Source organism: Alosa pseudoharengus, unplaced genomic scaffold, assembly GCF_046254945.1.
Source record: "Alosa pseudoharengus isolate Yale_2024_CS ecotype anadromous, Long Island Sound unplaced genomic scaffold, YU_APseudo_1.1 YU_APseudo_1.1_scf_9, whole genome shotgun sequence".
In the NCBI taxonomy this organism is placed as follows: Eukaryota; Metazoa; Chordata; class Actinopteri; order Clupeiformes; family Clupeidae; genus Alosa; species Alosa pseudoharengus.
Window position 1 is genome coordinate 26,204,723 of NW_027468881.1, and position 19,874 is coordinate 26,224,596.

Sequence of the window (19,874 nt, forward strand, 5' to 3'; positions counted from 1 at the left end):
CATCATTTTGTCTTAGGTCTGGCTGGGTGTTCACAGGGCTCTGAGAAGACCCTACAGTCTATAGTGCATTCTTAAGTACATAGCCTACTGTAGTCTTCATTGGGTGCGGCACAATTTCATAGCATTTTTTTTTCACTGGCTTTACCAAAATCACTGTAGCATACACATAGAAACACATCAAGGTACTGTATACTGTAGGTCTGAGTTGTAGGCCTATTGTTGTGAATATGGGGCTACGGTAGGTAATGTGCAATGATGGAGTTCCCTCAGATAGTTGTGGTCATTTGCTGTGGTTGTCTGACAAACATGCACATCACTGCTCACTGGAAAACACAACTTATCCTATGTTTATTTTCCCCCATTGATAATAGTTCATTTTTGACAACTCTGTATTGCTGATAGCCATATCATTATGGTAGCCTATATCAATTCACTGTCAGAGTATATTTGTAATGGCTTTTTTGTGAATTCATGATATTACTGTATTACAATCATTTACAGTACCAAAAGTGGCACATTTTTACCAATAGCCATGCGGTTAACCTGGAAGTTCTCTGGGCAATCAAATACATCGGTAGCCATTGTCAATATTGATTAGGACTACACTAGGACATGTTGATATCCCAGAAAATGATAGAGATGGAGAAACAACATAATTAAACTCGCATACTTGAGAAATACCATTCATTAGTGAAATATTTGGTCATTTACGCTTGGCACATTTTGTTTCAGATCATATAAAGGTTATATATGCACGAAAGCAATGACTTGAATGTTGTGTCAACCACATGGCAAGAGTAATGACTTGGACTGGCATGAATGATATTGTGAATCATACCAACTGACCGATACGTATGGGACTTGGTGACTTGCTTTAGTAGGCTACCTCATAATAGCCCATACAATTCCAACATGTCCTGGTTGTAATGAAAAATGTTGGAGTAAGTGCTTATTTTGGATGTTCAGAGTAAAATAACTTCTGCTGGTGCTGGTAGACTAACCTAAAGGGGAGTTTATACAGATTTGATAAGAAATCACGTCTGACATATTAAATCATGTCCAATGACCAATATCACATGACATACATTTCCAAGTCTGAACCCCTTGGATGTATTGGAACAAACAGCAGTATGCTATGGGGTTTCCTATTTCATGCAGCCATTGTGGTCATGCATACCCATACATGTGTGCTTATGTGGAAGACCACTTTAACAAGACCTGGGCCTTTTCCTTTTCTATTCACATTCACACACACACACACACACACACACACACACACACACACACACACACACACACACACACACACACACACACATACACACACACAAACTCACACACGTACGCACACACACACACACACACACACACACACACACACACACACACACACACACATACACATACACATACACAAACATACACACACTCTCTCACACACACACACACACACACACACTCAAGCATAAATACAAACACATACACACACACACACACACACACACACACACACACACACACACACACACACATACAAATACACATACACATACAAATACAAATACACATACAAATGAGTGAAATGGCACCCCCCAGTGAGGTGACCGGCTCATGACTGCATCCTGTCCCAGAGGAGGTCCAGTAGTTGGCAGAGTGGCTCCCCACCTCTCTCACCCTTCGGCTCCAGTAATGTGGCAGCTTTTGAGGGACGTCGCCTGCCCTCACTTAGTCTCTCTGGGGGTTTAGGTGGGGGATTAGGAGAGGGGAAAGGTGGGGTGGCACTCAGTCATCTTCCTCCTCATCCTCGTCCTCCTCCTCGTAGACGTGGGACGGGTCGTGCTTGAGGCAGTTGTGCAGATAGTGGACAAGCGTGCGGCTCTGGTGCTGGAGGCTACGGGCCTCCCGAAGTGTGTGGCCCTCGTCGGGGTACAGTTGCAGGGAGTAGTTGGCCTCCACCTTCACCAGCCGGCTCAACAGCTCAGCGCTGTGCTGGAAGTGGACTCGGGCTGTCGCACACACGCACACGCACACGCGCACACACACACACACATACACATGTCATGAACATACAGAACATGTGCAGAAAGAAAAAATATGAGCTTGTTTAATGAACATAGAGTTACCACAGCACACACACACACACACACACACACACACACACGCACGCACACAGACACAGAAACTGTACTAAAAATTAAATGTATGTCTAAAATGATCTATTCTAAAATCAACTTACTTATACAGAAAATGAAATAGCACACATTAAAACTTAATAATCCTACTCTTTATCCCACTCTTTCAAGAATGTACAAGAACAACAGCAGGAAATCAATGAAGATAATATTTCCTCTCTATTGAAACCACTTCTCCTCTGATTAAAATCATTGATTTGGGCTTTTTTACATTCATAGTGCTTACCATCTGCTGTTCCATGCAGTAGAAGAAACTGCTCATTTTTTAATTTGGTGGAATCCTCTAGGAGCGAGGCCGCCTGCCGAGACACAGCAATCACACAAACAGCATGAACTATGAGACTGTCGTAAAACTGGTGAAATCTTAGTCGGAGTCAGACAATAACGTCTGTCTGTGTACTTGCAGTGCAACAAACTCCATGAGCTCGCAGTTATAGATCTGGGCACAGACATAGTTAAAGTATGTTATGGTTATGGTTATGGTATTTTTGTCCAAAGTAACTTACAGTGTATGAACACTAGAGTTAAAAATAATACTTGAAAAGCCTATATTGAGCATAATAGTAATAAAAACAACCATATCCACAACAATAGTAAATATCAACAACATGTATGCACAATGCATGCATGAGTGAGCATATAAAAAATGTAAATGTAAATCAGGTTTATTGGCCAAGTATACTTGTGAATGTGTATGCGGTGTTGTGAAAGTTCACTTTTTTTTTACCACATAAGCATGGTCCTCCTTATCAGGGAGCCCGAGATACCTCTCTGAAAAAGCAGCACCTGCACACACATATGACTCATCACTACCTTGTACATCCCCTATGAAAACCCAGTTTTAAAACAGACATATTTTAGAGACAAAAGACAGTTAACATGACTGTGATGACATGACAACATAACTCTGCCTTTGGACTTTGCTGCTGAGGATATCGTTTTGTATTGCAGGCAGCTTTCATGAATAATCTTTTTGCCCCTGCATGTGCCAGTGAGTAGGCACTGAGTGTAATTGTGATGCGATCTAGGAAAACCCTTAACATGGTGCACTCAAAAATCCTTGATTTTTCAAACCCCTCTGCTGAATTTTCACCAAGAAGATTCTGGACACTGTCCCCTAGCAAAATCCTTGATACCATCCTCCCAAAATCTTGGACATTGCTAGGATGGTATCAGAATCATAAATTGCACCAAGGGTTTTCCCAGATCGCATCACAATTAAGGCAGAGGTGGGCTGAACGTCCTGTGTATGGCAGAGCAGAGCACTAGCAGCAGGTGCTGCAGAGGAGAGGTCAGGGCGAATGGGACAGATCGATCATATCTGTATGCCACGGGGCGCACTGGGGTGAAACAGAGTGATGGCTCACTATAGAGTTTGAAGTCCGTAATGGGGGCCACTGCGACCCCGCACTTGAAGAGTTGATTGGTGCCAGCCAGCATCTTCAGGGTCAAGTAGCCTCCAAATGCCTGTCAGAGGATGACAATGTATATCAAAGTCACTGGAGACTTCTGAGAACCTTTTTTACTACTGAACTATTCCTCTATAAAGGTAGCCTGTTTTGATGTTGCATTAATGGTTTATGGGTTTGGATAGCAGTGCATGCTTTGTGTGTTTTCATATAATGTGAGCTATTGGATGCCAAAAGATCCTTTGGATGGATCTATCTGTCTATCCATCTATCTGTCCATCTATATGTCTACCTGTCTATCCATCTATCTATCTATCTGTCTGTCTAAACTATCTGTCTATCTGTCAGTGTTATATTTTCAAATGTGTTCAATTATATATCGTAAACATGGCAATTACCAACCATTTCGTTTGAAAATTCTAAAACAACGATGTTTTTTCATACTTCAAAATAACATTTGATAAATGAACCTTACATTTTTCAGTAGCCATACTGTAGGTGTGTAGATTTGAACAAAATCTTGTTTGGTTCTTACCGGGGCTTTTACTGCCTGAAATATCAGATTTTGTTTACCACGCTCGGAGTTTAGTGCTGGGCTGGTGGGTGCCTATTTGCAACCTTCCTCACGGCACATCAACGGCCGTGAGAAAGGTTGCAAATAGGCACCCACCAGCCCAACACTAAACTCCGAGCGTGGTACGTACAGTATCTGATTTAGATACTCTTATGGTGTGGGTGCTTGCATTTCTATAGGAATCTGCCGTCTTGGTTTGTATAGAAATGAATATTAAGTGACACATACACGTAAGAGGTTGGAAATACGGGACGGTTGGTAATAGGTGACGTTCCTATATAGTATGTATTTTACTCTGCCTGAGGAAATAAGAAGAGTAGATACCTTTCCATAAAGAGCCACTCTTCTGCTATCAATATAAGGCAACCGCATCAACCACCTGCAACAGAGAAACACACACACGGCATGGCGCTCTACTAAACTCATTTCACCATTTTAGAGACCAAATAAAGAACTTCCTGCTAATGACATCACTCACTCCACCACGCCGAGCTGGTCCTTGACCCTGAGTGGCCCAGGTTTGCGAGCGTCCAGCAGGCCCACCTTCTGGCCTCTGGCCCCCCTGCTCCTGCCGTCCACCCAGGCCACGGCCGTGCTGTGGGAACTGGACAGCACATGCGGCCAGTCCAGAGAGAACTCCTCTGTCACCAGCTGACTGCCTGGACTACCGTCACTGTGATAGAGAGAGAGAGAGAGAGAGAATAGAGACAGAGATAGAGATTGAGAGAGAGAATGGAGACAGAGAGAGAGAGAGAGAGAGAGAGAGATGGAGAGATAGACACATATTGTTATCACATAATATCACATATTGTTCTATGATTCTATGTTATTTTATGTTCTGATTTTTTTCTAGACATACAGTATATTGTTTGCTTTGGCAACACTTTCTTTATGAATGGTCATTCCAATAAAGCTTTTTGAATTGAATTTGAATTGAATTGATACAGAGAGAGAGAGAGAGAGAGAGAAAGAGAGAAAGAGAGAAATTAAGAAAGATATGAAGCAGAAAGCAGTAAATCTGGAACAGGAGCAAAGGATGGAGGAAAGCAGCAGAAGAAAGAGTATGTGGACATAACGCTGGTATGCCAGTGGAGATTGAAGGTTTAATATTGTCTCTAAACTTTCTCAGCAACTCAGTACAGATGATCAAAACCTCACCAATCAATCCTGGAGGAAACTAGGAGGCATTGATATAGAGTCAAACCTTCAACACAATGTTTAAACAAATTTGTCTTGTGCCCACAGCAGAATAGCTTACATTGACTTAATGCCAACTATAATCTAATCACTGTACTGACTCACCTTCTCTGCTACCCTCGCAAGCAGCCCTCACCATGCGCACCAACAGCAGAGAAAGCTGCAACACACTGCTGCTCACTGCTGCTGCTCAGTTTCATTTTTTGTTCATTTAGTTTTAAGGGAGAGCAGGGAGCCATTGTTTTAAAAAGGACTGGAAAAGACAGGGTGTATGGAGTGTATGGATATGGAGGACTGGCTTACACAATAACCAGGAGAGGGAGAAGGTCCGCCTCATAGCCTCTGGGCAGGGAGAGCTTGATGTGTAGATCTGTACAGAAAAGACAAAGACATAAAAACAAATAAAAAGTGAAGCAGAGGAACGGCGAAGAGTCGTCCTCGGTCATTTGGGGGGGGGGGGGGGGGCTGTGAGAGGGATGCTGATTGAGGCCGCAGGCGGGTGCTCGTGTTTAGGTAGGAACTAATCAGTATTCCAGCCCCTACCTCCAGAGGGGCTCTTAAGCACGGCTAAATGAGTTCCCCTGAGCCGCCCGCATGCCTGCACACTCACACACACCCTTGTACACACACACATACAAACACACACACACACACACCCACACACACCCACACATAAAAAACTCTCTCTCTCTCTCTCTCTCTCTCTCTCTCACACACACACACACAAACACACACACACACACACACACACACACACAAACACACACACACACACACACACACACACACACACACACGCATACACACACTCTCTCTCTCACACTCTCTCTCTCTCTCTCACACACACACACACCAACCCTCAGGCAGATGATCAATGACACAAACATAGACGACCAATCACAAGCACCCTCACAGCAACTAAGAAATTGGAGAGTGACACATCAGAATATGCTGTCCACACACAAATACATGGGCACAAAAATGCACCTTTGAATGAACAAAGTGTAACGGATGCCAGCTAGCTTAGCTGTGCTTGTGGAACGTTGGTAAACCTCACTCCCCGATGCAGGTTCAACACAACGCAGGTTACAAAAGCATACTGTATATTCATAAAAATATAGACAGACACACAAACACACACACATACCTATCTATACAGACCCCCACCCTCACACACACAGACACACACACATACACCCTCTGAGACAGCAGGAACCCAAGTTTCCTGTTCCCCCTGGATCTCATTAGTAAATAGAAACAATTACACAATCAATAGTTATCAAGACTCAATCAAGACTTATCTTAAATTTGTCATGATTTCTTTTTTCCCCCAACGAGGCCAATAATGCAGTGTCCACAATTTGCTCGGGGGCAGCCGTGGCCTACTGGTTAGCACTTCGGACTTGTTGCAGGTTCGAACCCCGACCAGTAAGAACGGTTGAAGTGCCCTTGAGCAAGGCACCTAACCCCTCACTGCTCCCCGAGTGCCGCTGTTGATGCAGGCAGCTCACTGCGCCGGGATTAGTGTGTGCTTCACCTCACTGTGTGTTTCACTAATTCACAGATTGGGATAAATGCAGAGACCAAATTTCCCTCACGGGATCAAAAGAGTATATATACTTATACTTAGTGTCCCTAAAGAAAACAGTTAAAGGCAGGGAACCATTTAGTTTCTCCTGCATAAGCATGCTGTCTTCCAAATGCTTCCATAGATAGCTTTGTAGAAGCCAAATGAATTTACAAAGACTACTTACAAAATACTTTCCCTCCTACTTCCAAATGACAAAACAAATAATCACTATAACTTCAAAAACATATATTACTATTACCTTTCAGTTTATTACATTCATAAAGGTTTGTTTCTACTTTCTACTTGCGACCAATATCATGGCCTAACAATTGGATCGAAAAACACACACACTTACACACACTTACACACACACACACACACACTTACACACACACACACACACACACACACACACACAATGACATGTAAATCGCCACCACACCTACAGTATATCCCATGTCTGCGCAAACACACAAGGGAGCCTGGGTCCTACCGTAGCTGTCTGATGAAAGCGTCTGGTACAGGGTCTCAGGAAGACGCTTGGCTCCAAGAGCAATAGCCAGCGGTGCATTGTCCTCCAGGACTGTGTATCCTAGAGACCACACACACATACACACCTATAACTGGAGCACGTCATACTGCATCTCCATTTCACCAGTGATGGGCAGGCCACTTACAAAATGTAGCTTAAACATACACTACAATCTGGGGGCATGAATATGGGGACTCATGAACATGCCCTCAGAGTGTAGCACTGTAGCTGCCTGGAAACTCCAACTGTTGGCTGCAGCAACTCGAGTTTTCAAGATTTTTTTTCGTCCCGGTAGTACTCATGACCTCAAGAATCAGAGATCTATGAAAAATCACTGGATTTCTCCTTTAAAAGTAGCTTATAGAGTAGCTTGTAGCTTAGCTCATACATTTTGCCCATCACTGCATTTCACCTTGTAATGCACAGGGTTGTCAGGATTTTGACAAAGCTAGGCATGAGAACATCACCCATTAGATTTTAGACTCATGGTCTTCAAATAAAAACAATATCACATGCACTTAAATTTAGAGCCATTGAAGAGTGGTGCCCGGGGAACCGTAGGGATGGCTATCAAAATATGAATTCAAAATTTCAGCCATTCAAATAATGCATAAAACACTACTAATTCATCTAAATGTTCTTGGTGCATGTGTTTGCTTATTAAAGAAATTAAGTTTAATGATCTCCTCATAGCTTGGCCACAAGTAGAGGGTCAGCAGTTCTCTTTTCTATGGTGTACGTGTAAAACTTTTTTAAAAAATCATTTAGAATTGGATGTCCAGGAATCTCCAGGTCAGTGTCTTACAAATGATTATTTGGCATCTGTGGTCTGACACTGCCCTCTAGAGCCTACTGTAGCCTACTATGTCTGTACAATGCCATAACTTTTTTTTACTTAATGCTTTTAATGTGACATGATAGTGGGAGACTGATAGGTGAATGGGAGAGGGAAATGACCCGGGCTGGATTCGAACCCAGGTCCCCATGGGCACATGGACCCAAATAAGGGATGGGCACTGTAACAAGTTGCGCCACAGTGAAATGGGAAGTAAATCCCATGTGATTTTGTCTCTGCTAATAGTCCTCAATCAGTCTTGGCCACAGGGGAGTGTGTGTCTGTATACACTTACTGGAGGGGTCACTTGTGCCATGAACAGTCACCTTAGGCACTCCAGGCCCTGTGAAGGTCACACAAATATAAGATTAGTGAGAAAGGCTGAACATATTATGGATTTCCCATTCACTCATCCATGACAGGACACACATATCCTGAGCCTTACCTAAGCAGTGGAGGATGAAGTAGGTGAGGTTAGGACTGAACTGGACTCGGAAGAAGTTACAGTCGTCTACGAGGCCACAGGTCAGGCACTGCCTCAGGAAAACGCCACCTAACTCTGCGCTGCACGAGACAAACGCCGACAAGGTCACAGGACCACAGGTAGACAGAGTATCTCACGTACAGGATTTGGTACATCCACTTGGAATGTGTGATGGAGAGAGGAGGAGAGGAGCGCACAGTAATTCTCCAGAGCAGCGGTTCCCAAACTTTTCCCCCCGCGTACCACCACCTACATTCCGACTCGGCTCGCGTACCCCCACCATCCGACACATAAACACATAAAAACGTAACGAATTCTATAAACCCCCCCCCCCCCCCCCCCACCTTTAACTACCTGAAGTTTGTTAAATGTAAAGCCTAGCTTAATGTTACCTTTCTTGCCCATCTGAAATAACTCCTAGCTTTGCTCCTTCCCTCCTTTCTGTTTTTGTTGTTTTCAAAAACCTGTTATATCCGCAAAACTTTCCCTCCACGGACCATCCAACGCATTCAAAAGTAACGCATTCTATTAGCTATTCCAGGCGTCATGTTTAATAAGCTGCCCTTTTTTTGATGAACACATACAGAGTTTATAAATTATATCCTTTAATTTCATGTTTCCATATCATTATGACCTGATTCGAAATTGTGTATTTATTCATGAATTAATCACAAAAGATTTAAAATGTTAATTTTACACCTGTCCGCCATAGCCCTTTTCATCTCGCGTACCCCCTAGAGCCTAGAAGCAGCTCGCGTACCACCGGGGGTACGCGTATCACAGTTTGGGAATCCCTGCTCCAGAGAGTTAAATAATGACCTGGACCTGATGCTGAGAAAGCCATTGTTCACTCTCACTGTTTTGCATAATGACTTTGACCTACAAATAACCAGCCACATACCATTACGAAATGCCCAGAAGCTCTTGGGTTGGTCTGCAGTTAATCCCCATTTTAAAAACCCACTCTCTACAACCCGGCATTCCTCCATCCCCAAGCCATGCAATAAAACAGTAGTGAAACCCTAGCCAATGACAGAATAGGGAGCGCATATAAATCAAGGGGGGCACCGATGACTTTCTCCCATCCAGGCAGCCTGTGCCTCCATTGATTCGGACGCATCACTGGCCCTATCTGCCATAAATGAATTAGGCGGGCTGCAAGCCTAGAGCTCAAAAAAAAAAAAATGTTCTGCCACGCCTTGTGCCTTTCCTACCAAGAATATGAATACCATGGCCTTTTTCCTCAATTCAATTAAACTCAAACCAAGTGAATCTAATTGATTTTAATGGCTTTCTAATATTCCGACAGCTGTGTGTGTGTGTGTGTGTGAAGCCATCGTCTGAGAATTAGAAGTACAGGATATCTGTTTTCTCCAGAATCTTCTCTAATAGATTAAATGAAGTCTGGATTAGGCAGATATTACACCAACCAGAGAAGGGCGACACATTATGAAAGCAGAAGATGAGGTGGTGTGCAAATACGGTCAGGCACATTCTGATGCAAATGTGTTGCAGAAATGGAACAGAGGAGGAGATGAGCCAGGCGTCACGCGGTGTGCGTGCGTGTGTGTGTGTGCGTGTGTGTGTGGGTGGGTGTGTGTGTGTTCAATTATGGATGAGATGCTGCAGCGCAGACCCTTACCTGTACAAGTGTCGGCTCTGTCTGGATTCCTCCGTGCTCAGGAAGTAACTACAAGTAAAGAAAGCGAGATAGACAAGGTCTCAGATGGGCACAATGTGCTACCTCCAGATGTGGTGCCCTGACAGGAGTCTATTCTAACATTCCTCATGCCACCATACGTGTGTGCCTGGTAGAAATAACATGTCCCATATGGGCTAACAAACAAGGGCCATATTATTAATTTTACGTTGGGGACAAAGATACATGGAGATCTTCTGTCAGGTAAACAGATGATTCACTAACAACGATGTATAACTTAATGTAGAGGAAGTCAACACCTGCAGTTTTGTTTAGAGGAAGCAATGGTTCTCCCATATGGGTATAAAGGCAGGCAGAGACCATCTGGTGCATGCATCACATATACACACCCCCTTAGCAGTGCTATGTAGTTGCAGTCAGTGTGGCGCCAATGCAGAGGTGTCACAGACCTGACCTCAACCACCTTCACAAGTTTGGAGTTTGTAAGTCACTGCTGTGATAACATATGCTGATGGGACTTTGGAGACTTTCAGTTCAGACACCCTTTTTCCGTGCGGTCATATTCAATGACCGAATCCTCTAAATGCCACCATCACTGTAATTTCAAAGGCGTATAATCTCATAGCACTTAAGTGTTATTATCTCATTCCCAGAAAGTCAATTAGCAACTCTACAATTACTGTCCATCACAGCTGATCTGAATTTAAATTTCTGTTCTGTTTTAATTAAATGTCGCCTCGGTTCCCAATAAACGGCTCTGACTATTTTTTTCACTCTTGTTTCCTGGATTCAATCGCTCAGCATGGCTTCTCGATAGGCACATAAAACAAGGACGCACAATGAAAAATGACTCTGTGCCCATTCAGCACTGCAGCTTCTCTAAGACGGTAAAACGCAGCACCCTGATTTAAACACTTCCGAAGGCTCTCATACATTTTCCCAGCTTCCTCGTCCAGCGCGCAGAGAGAGGTGACATCCCAGTTGCCCGATGTCAGGAAGCGAGGGGAAACAGATGAGAGAGCAGGCTGCACGAGAGCAAATATGAAAGAGAAAAGGGAGAGAGTGACAGAGAAGAAAAAAGGAGAGAGAAAAACATTAAAAAGCAGGAAATGAGAGTCGACGCTGAGATGCCATTAAAGATAAATTACAGAGGACGAGAGGGGGAGGGAAAGAGATGTGAGTGGGGAGTAAATGAAAAGTGAAGAAAGTAAAACAGAAAGACAGAAAATATACACAGCCTGAATATGTAGAGAGCCTGAGCTTATAAATCAGATCAGTCTTTTTTTATCTTAACATGTAAGAGAAATTGTTACAATAACATGCAGGCAGCACAGACAAATGACAAATGACGCAACTGGTAGAATTAGCAATGATAATTCATTGGTCTTGCATTATGTTCCTCCTCAATCTGTCAGCTAATGAACAGGACTATGGACCCCACATGGACAGTGTTTAATAAATAAGACAGCAATGATAATATATCATATATATTGTCATCATACAGTATAGAGTGGACATGTGGTTCACGCAGGCACATGATACATCTGAACACCCACCTGAGAGGAGAGGCTTGCAATGTGGCGGAACTCCCCACGGGCTCCTTGCTTGGCAGGAAGTGTCAAGTAAAACACAGAGCCATCTGCTGAGAACAACGGCACCTCCTGCATGCAAAGCCATCAACATCAGTCAGGCCACAATATTGTTTTGATGGACAGCATCATGGGTAAATATGTGTTATGTAAAAACGTGTGGGTGCCATTGATAGGAAAGGACTAAACACTACAATGTACCTGCTGTTGAGTCAGCCAGAAGTCCACGGCCATTTTGTTTTTCTGGGGATGTAACGGGATAAGACAGACGCTAAAAGACCCAAAAAGATACTAAGACCTTTTTAAAGCTGAGATTGAGCAGAGGTGACAGTATATGAAAAACCTTGCAGCTGTGAGAAATGTGAAAATGAAATACTGAGAATGGGGGGGGGGGGTGGGCAGAGAGAGATAGGGAGAGAGGGGGGGTGAGAGAGCAAGAGAGGGGAAGACTAAAGAAGATTAAAAAGTGAGGATGACCTTTAAAGTTCAGTTGGACAGAACCAGTTTCCAAGGGAGAAAGGGAGTTAGACAATTCCCTCAAAATTATCTGGCATAGAAGGTGAAAGGGGACTCCCAGCTTAGCAAGCAGAATAGAGAGTGGGTAAAAATCTCCAAGAGCTGCACAGCTAAAGGCACTTAATGGGCAGCTGATGCTTGACCTGTGTCCTCTCACCTCAGAGCAGGCCCCAGTAGTCGCCTCACAAACGGAGAGCACTGATTGGTTCTGGACCCGATTCAGCCAGCGCACAGCTAGCTGAGTGCTACTAATCCAGCTGACCATCGAGATGTAGCTGTCTCTGACACAGACACAGATAGAGTAAAAGGAACATATGAGCACAAGGAAAAAGGCTGAAAGAGAGCAGGAGAAAATAAGACGAGAGAGGCAGACGCTGGGTTTTAAGAACTGCCATGACAATGTTTCAAAGAGAATTATTCAGCATTAATCAGATGCAGAGCACAGCTCAGTGCCATGACAGCACAATTAGGTCAACTCTCTGTCTAAGTCTGGAGGGGGGTGCATCAGGGACCAGTACCTGGCCCGCTGAGAATCTGGGGGGATCATCTCCACTGTGTGAGCAGGCCCATAGAGATTCACCACAAAGAGCCTGACTGAGGAGATGTGAGAGCCTGCCTGCGTAAAAAGCACAGATGAAGGCACACTCAGAGCATCTGACAGAAAAAGGAAACATTAAAAAGGGAGCATCCCAAGCTCCCCAGCACTTTTTAAATTTTTTATGGAATGGAAATGAGGCCTTGCCTTAGGGTATGGGTATAAGATATTGGAAGGGTATATTCCACCCAGGAAGTGAGGGATCTCCATTAGAGGTGTGGCAGAGTTGTTGATCGTGAGGTACGCCAGACGGGCACCATCTACCGACCACCAGAGAGCCTTATACGACAGCAAAACCTCCTCTGAAATTTTAAATAAGGATTTACATTTAAAATCACATCTAACTCCTCTAACGCAGTGTTTTTCAACCTTTTTTGTGCCACGGCACGCTTTTGACACTTAAAATGTCCCACGGCACACTAACATCCTGTGTGAAGAAAAAATAAACATACCATAGCCTAAAATTTCCAATAATACACAGATATGGCCTTATTATGGGTTCTATGCAAGACCTGCTCAATAAAACAAGCGCCCTCTGTTTCATTTGTAGGTGACTATATCTAATTTAATTGTTGTCGGACTGGATATGTGATGATTCTGTGAATACTGGATATGGGGCCCCCATTGTACAATGCCTGCATACCACAAATAGTGCAATCATACAATCAATGAGAGCATGTGGTTATAAATTCTTTGATGCAACAGTTGCTTTTCTGGACCAGTGAGTAACATTTGGGTAATTTTCTGCGGCACACCCGATGATCTCTCACGGCACACTAGTGTGCCCCGGCACAGTGGTTGAAAAACACTGCTCTAACGGTTTAAAAGGTAGTTTTAAAAAAAAGCCAGCATATGAAGACTAAAGTGCACACATCTCAACCCAGAAGCATTGTTATCTTCAATGGTGGCTTTATTTCACTGATATGACTAACATTATAACATCTCCAAATATATGTCTTACTATTTCCAATATGCTAGCAATTTTGTAAAAAGTTGAAAAAATTAACCTTCATAGGTCCAGTCGGTCACGCCATTGACCACAAGTCCCTCCCTGCCTGTTGAGGTGAGGCGCATTGCTCGACTGGACACATCTGGCTGGTAGTAGATGTCATTGTCAAAGACATAGACCTGACAGCAACAGCAGAGAAAGAGAGAGAGAGAAAAGGGAGAGAGAGAGAGAGAGAGAATAATAGGGTGGTATCAGGAACAGATGGACTCGATTACCATAAATTCTATTTACATAGAGGTCCAAGGATAAGTGATAAGGTTGATTCACAAACACACAAAAACACATACTTACACACAAACATACACCCCCCATACACACACACACACACACACACACTAGCACACAGAAAAGACATTCTTCTTGCTGCTAAGTATTTGTTAATCCAATCAACTTAATAAGGAAGCGTGTTTTTTTTTTGTTGCCTTTCCATTTTAACTATCTCATTCAAAACACATAATATTCTGTACGCATACAACATCAAGTCCAAAACCATAAACAAAACCATCCATTACATCCCACTGCTCTCCATGTAGGCTTCCTGTGGCACCTGGCAGAGCATCAGTGGGAGGCGAGCCGCCTGTCCCTGCTCAGATAGGAGAGAGCGGGAGAGAGCGGGAGAGAGCGGGGGCTGACTTACCAGCTGGCTCCCCTGCGGCCCCCACTCCGCATACTGAAACACAGCCGTCTCCTCATCTGGTGGCGTGAGCTCCGCGACGTCCCTGAAACACATGCATAGGCACGCATACACACATACACACACACACGCACGCACACACACACACACACACACACACACACACACACACATAACACATACACACACATAACACATACACGCACATGCACACACACACACACACACACACACACACACATGCACACACAGACACACACACACACACACACATAGATACAACCTATGAGTCCCTAATTAACAGTGACATAGCCATTCCAAAGAGCATCACAGCAGAAAGCTGCACTTCACAGGAGAGCTTGTTCAGAGCCGGTCCATGCTGATGTTGTGCTTTGCACTAAGAGGTAGCATAAGGGAATACAAGATGCAAGTGGCAAAACATTCACCGACAAATGCACAAAAAAATGCAACAAAGACCAAACAGGCACACGCGCGTTCTGTTCATGCATTGCAGGAGACAACTTCACTCAATGCTCAGGCACAGGTTTTACCTCCAGGAGCAAGCACACACACGCACACACACACACACACGCACATACAACTCATTTTCTACAAGGCATTCCCTTGCATCTCGCCACTGCACTGCTCTCTGTCTCAAACGCGTCCTTGTGGGACTTTGGTAATCTTCTATTAACTACTCGGCAGTAGCCTCGGGGTTGTTGTAGACAATAGAAATTGAGCACAACAGTCCCTTGACGGGGGAAGGCTACGAGCAAAAAAAACTTTGAAAGTGCCTCAAAGTGAGTGGCGAACACTTCTGTCCTTCTCTAATGGAATAGGAACCTTGGGAGCTGATAGCCATCATCCTGCCAGCTCTCTCTAATGTGGAGATGTTGTCACTGAGAGAAGGAGTGGAGGGAGGCCCTGACAGAAGAGAAAGTGTGTGTGTGGGCGTGAGGGTGAGAGAGACAGTGAGGGATCTGCACAGGAGGCCTCCTGACAGAATCCTCTAGTGGCTTTCTGTGCTGTTTTGTTGCCGTTTCATTCTGGTTGCTGGAGTGTTGGCCGTGCCCATGCGCAGTGCACAGGTGCAGCCCATGCAGTGGGGGGGGGGGGGGGGGGGGGGGGTCCAGCCCCTGACACACTACCTACCCACTGGCCACAGTGTGGATGGCATAGCTGGCAGTGAAGGACTGAGAGAACACCTGCAAAAGGGGGCAGAGGACAGAGTGGATGCCACGCATGCACACTGAAGTGACCGTACACACACACACACACACACACACACACACACACACACACACACACAGACATGCATGCACACGCGCACACACACACACACACACACACACATCCACACGCACACACACACACACACACACACACACACACACACACACACAGAGAAACATTCACGCCAACATACACACACATATGCACACACACACACACACACACACACACACACACACACACATGCACACATGCAGACTATAGTCATAAACATATGGCATATGACATTTGGCAGTTTCACACTGCGATAACATACACTTAAACCGCCTCATGAAACAGTGTGGTATGAAAGCCACAGGTGAAACCGACTGAGGTAGAACAAAGCTGGCTGGTGGGATCATGAAGCAAAGCCATCTCAGCCTGACTATTACACACGCTTATAGGGAGCTTCAGTGGTCATTAGCATCAAACTATTTGATTCTGCATGGCAGGGGGTTGCATTCTGAGAGGAAATCTCTTGCAATTGTGCCCTTTGAGGGGATTGGGAGGAGAGAGAGAGACAGGATTACATCAGAGGAAGTGAGGTCGCCCTGCAGGATGGGCAGGGGAGAGAAGCTCTGCGTTAGTGTGATAATTAGCGCTGATACCTCTGACATCCCTCCGAACAAAAAGGATTCCCATGTGCCAAGCAGCCTCTAGCCGCTAGCGCAACTCCAACCGCAGGATTAGCGCGCAGAAAGAAGGGTTTCAATCAATACAAGAATCACAAATGCATGTGCACGTCAATGTATGTGTACATGCGTGTGTGCGCTTGTGTGTGTGTGTGTGTGCAGCTGAATGCTTGTCAATACATTTGTGTGTATGTGTGTGCAGTGGTGTGTGTGCAGGTCTGCTTGTCTATGGGAGTATGTCAGTGAGACTGTGTAATGATGTGTGTATGTTGGCCAGGTTCTGTGTGTGTGTGTGTGTGTGTGTGTGTGTGTGTGTGTGTGTGTGTGTGTGTGTGTGTGTGTGTGTGTGTGTTTGTGTGTGTACAGTATGTGTGTATATGTGTGTGTGTGTGTGCGTGAGTGTGTGTGTGTGTGTTATGGGGTGTTTCATAGGGATGTAGTGCACATGCTACAGTAAATCAAAGGATGTTGTCCCACGGGAGATATCAGTTAAAGCCCTAATGATTTTTCAGGAACCAAATAAAATGCCTATCGATCAGCAGCGCGCTTCTGCAATGGCGAAGTTGGAGTCCCGCCGTGCTGCTAAGAGACAAAGGCTCTTATACAGGAGAGCTGCTCCATAATGGAATTGGATGTAACTTCCTCTGTGGCATTCTAAAGCAGGGAAATTTGATTTAGACCTAGCTCCTTTCTTGTTTTGAAAAGAACAGATTGACACCACATTTAACCTCGGACTGACATAAATAATAAGAAATAGTACAAAGACAAACTTGAAAAGCAAAATGCACTACATTGAATACAAGATTACAATAGTAACCCACTGTTTTATTTGAAAATAGATGGAAAAAGTGCCATTAGATATAGATACAAAAAAACCACAGACTGCACAATGTCACTGTCAGTGCAAACTATACAAAAATGCACATAAGGGCAATTCCGCGCAAAACTGTCACATCCATGCCATGGTATTTAGTTGCCAACTACAACAATGGAGGATGAGAGTGTAGATGTTTAAGTACTAGTCAAAGTGTAGTCGAGGGAGATAGTGGTAGAGGAAGAAGGAAGTAGAAGTAGAAGAAGAAGAGAAGTGTTTGGTAAGTGTCTAGTAAGTGCATGTTAGGTGTGTTGGGTTGTTAAAAGTGTTAGGAGATAAGGAGGTACTCTCGGAAGAGTTGGGTCGTCAAGAGCTTCTTGAAGATAGAGAAGATCACTCCTGCTGTGGTAGCACTTGGTAAGTCGTTCCACCATCGGTGAACTACAAATGAAAATAGCCTGGATTGCTGTGTGTGTAAGGGCGGCAATGCCAGATGAAATTTCTTGGAGGAACACAGTAGCCGAGGGGTAACATAAGCCTTTATGAGAGCAACCATCACTGTGTGAGCAAAGGGTAAGGTTAGCCAGTGGAGCTCAATAAACAGTGGGATAACGTGCAACCTTTTCGGTTGATTGAAAACTGTCTGTGCCAAAAGCTGGGTGGTTGGGTGGTGAATAGTTGGTTGGGTGTTGAATAGTGTGAAGAAGGCCAACCGCGCCCTAGTTTCTTGCAGCCTTGGTAGGACAAAGGGAGAAGGAGTCCATTTTGATGTTGATGTTGATCTTGATGTATGGTTTATTTTACTGGGAAGACCAGCCTTTCAGTCTTAGAGAGCTTTGTTGGAGGTGGTGTGTTCCTCCAAGTTATTATGGCAGAGAAATAATCCAAGATCCACATCAAGTCCGCGGTGTCATCAGGCAGATAAGACAAGCATTCTCCACGGGCCATGCTCACCTGAGATAGGGGACATCTGTGCGGTTATTTAAGGGTAAGGCTCTTGGGACACACTCCTCTTCATTAAGGTTAGGTACTAAAAACCGGGGAGCAAATTTAAGAGCGTTTTAACAGGCCGTGGCAGACGGGGAGGCATGAGAGAAATGATAGGAGAAGTAGCGGTGTCATCGGCACTCTGTTTAAGTAGCTCTTTACGGTTTGTCAACAGGGCCAGAACTCCTCCGGCTAATAACTCATCATTAGAGAGTCGGAGAACAGAGAGACGTTTATGGATATGGAAATCTGTGAGTGTGTGTGGGTGTTTATGTGGTGTGTGGTGTGGTGTGTGTGTGTGTGTGTGTGATCCTGCGTGTGAGCATTTCTGTGTGTGTTTTCTTGAACTGTGTGTGCCTGTAAGGAAGGGGGGATCTGAATGGAAGCTTCGCAGTCTCTGGTTAACTGTACGTGCAAGTGTGTATTTGTATAAATGTGCATACGTCTGCATATTGCTGTGTGTGTATGTGTGTGTCCACATGCACACATGTGTGTGTGTGCTGTGTGTGTGTGTGTGTGTGTGTGTGTGTGTGTGTGTGTGTGTGTATGTGTGCTTGTCTGTGTGTGTGTGTGTGCTGTGTGTGTGTGTGTGTGTGTGTGTGTGTGTGTGTGTGTGTATGTATGGTAAGGGATGGGGGGTGCTTGTAACACAGTAGCTCCCTGTGCATGAGTCATAAATCCTTCCCCCTCGCTCCTGTCGGGGAGCGCAGCTTGTCTCCAGCTTCCGTGGTAACGGTTTGGAGGAGAGTAAGCGCAGCGAGGAACGCTCCTGTAAACAGAGCGGGGGAGCCGGGCCGGGCGAACGGGAGGCCCTGCATCAAAGTGACTGCGATCCCATTCCGTCGGGCAGTAATGATGCACTCGATAATACAATATTGAACCACACTCTCCTGCCCCCGCAAAGGACGCTCTCCCCTCTCATCTATTCTCATTGCTGAACGTGCATACATTCATTCACTCGCACCGCACACACACACACACACACACACACACACACACACACACACACACCTCACTACCACCACTACTACCTCCCACCACCCCACGGTCCTCAGTTGCAGAGTCAACACTATTTCTATATCAGCCTACTCCTGCTCATAACGCTATGGCTACAAATTAACCTGCAGGTGGTCTGCATACCACAGCCTTTAATCCTCTCAAGGAATTCACAGAATCCAGCTTTAGTAGAGTCTGTACGGAGGGAAGGGGGAGACAGAGGAGTGTGTGTGTGTGTGGTGTGTGTGTGTGTGTGTGTGTGTGTGTGTGTGTGTGTGTGTGTGTGTGTGTGTGTGCATGCGAGTGTGTGTGTGGGTATGTTTGTTTACACTGAATGTGTTTAGCAGACACTTGTATCTAAAGCAACTTGCAAAACA

At 44.7% G+C, this 19,874-nt stretch overlaps 1 protein-coding gene across 1 annotated transcript in view; it reads right to left on the reverse strand.

Annotated features, from left to right (window-relative positions):
- Window positions 1-1,782: 1,782 nt before the first annotated feature.
- The window catches only part of LOC143114409 (inactive dipeptidyl peptidase 10), a 34,723-nt gene continuing 16,631 nt past the window's right edge, over window positions 1,783-19,874 (reverse strand). Inside the window, exons 6-25 of the mRNA XM_076275991.1 lie at window positions 15,949-16,001; window positions 14,800-14,881; window positions 14,161-14,281; window positions 13,301-13,455; window positions 13,077-13,174; window positions 12,716-12,839; window positions 12,244-12,285; window positions 12,010-12,114; window positions 11,387-11,478; window positions 10,436-10,483; window positions 8,755-8,873; window positions 8,605-8,652; window positions 7,436-7,534; window positions 5,676-5,742; window positions 4,654-4,848; window positions 4,500-4,554; window positions 3,560-3,659; window positions 2,920-2,978; window positions 2,419-2,491; window positions 1,783-2,006 (exon numbers count right to left, since the gene is read on the reverse strand). Coding sequence (XP_076132106.1) covers window positions 1,783-2,006; window positions 2,419-2,491; window positions 2,920-2,978; window positions 3,560-3,659; window positions 4,500-4,554; window positions 4,654-4,848; window positions 5,676-5,742; window positions 7,436-7,534; window positions 8,605-8,652; window positions 8,755-8,873; window positions 10,436-10,483; window positions 11,387-11,478; window positions 12,010-12,114; window positions 12,244-12,285; window positions 12,716-12,839; window positions 13,077-13,174; window positions 13,301-13,455; window positions 14,161-14,281; window positions 14,800-14,881; window positions 15,949-16,001 — 1,959 coding nt within the window. The remainder of the gene's footprint in view (window positions 2,007-2,418; window positions 2,492-2,919; window positions 2,979-3,559; window positions 3,660-4,499; window positions 4,555-4,653; window positions 4,849-5,675; window positions 5,743-7,435; window positions 7,535-8,604; window positions 8,653-8,754; window positions 8,874-10,435; window positions 10,484-11,386; window positions 11,479-12,009; window positions 12,115-12,243; window positions 12,286-12,715; window positions 12,840-13,076; window positions 13,175-13,300; window positions 13,456-14,160; window positions 14,282-14,799; window positions 14,882-15,948; window positions 16,002-19,874) is intronic.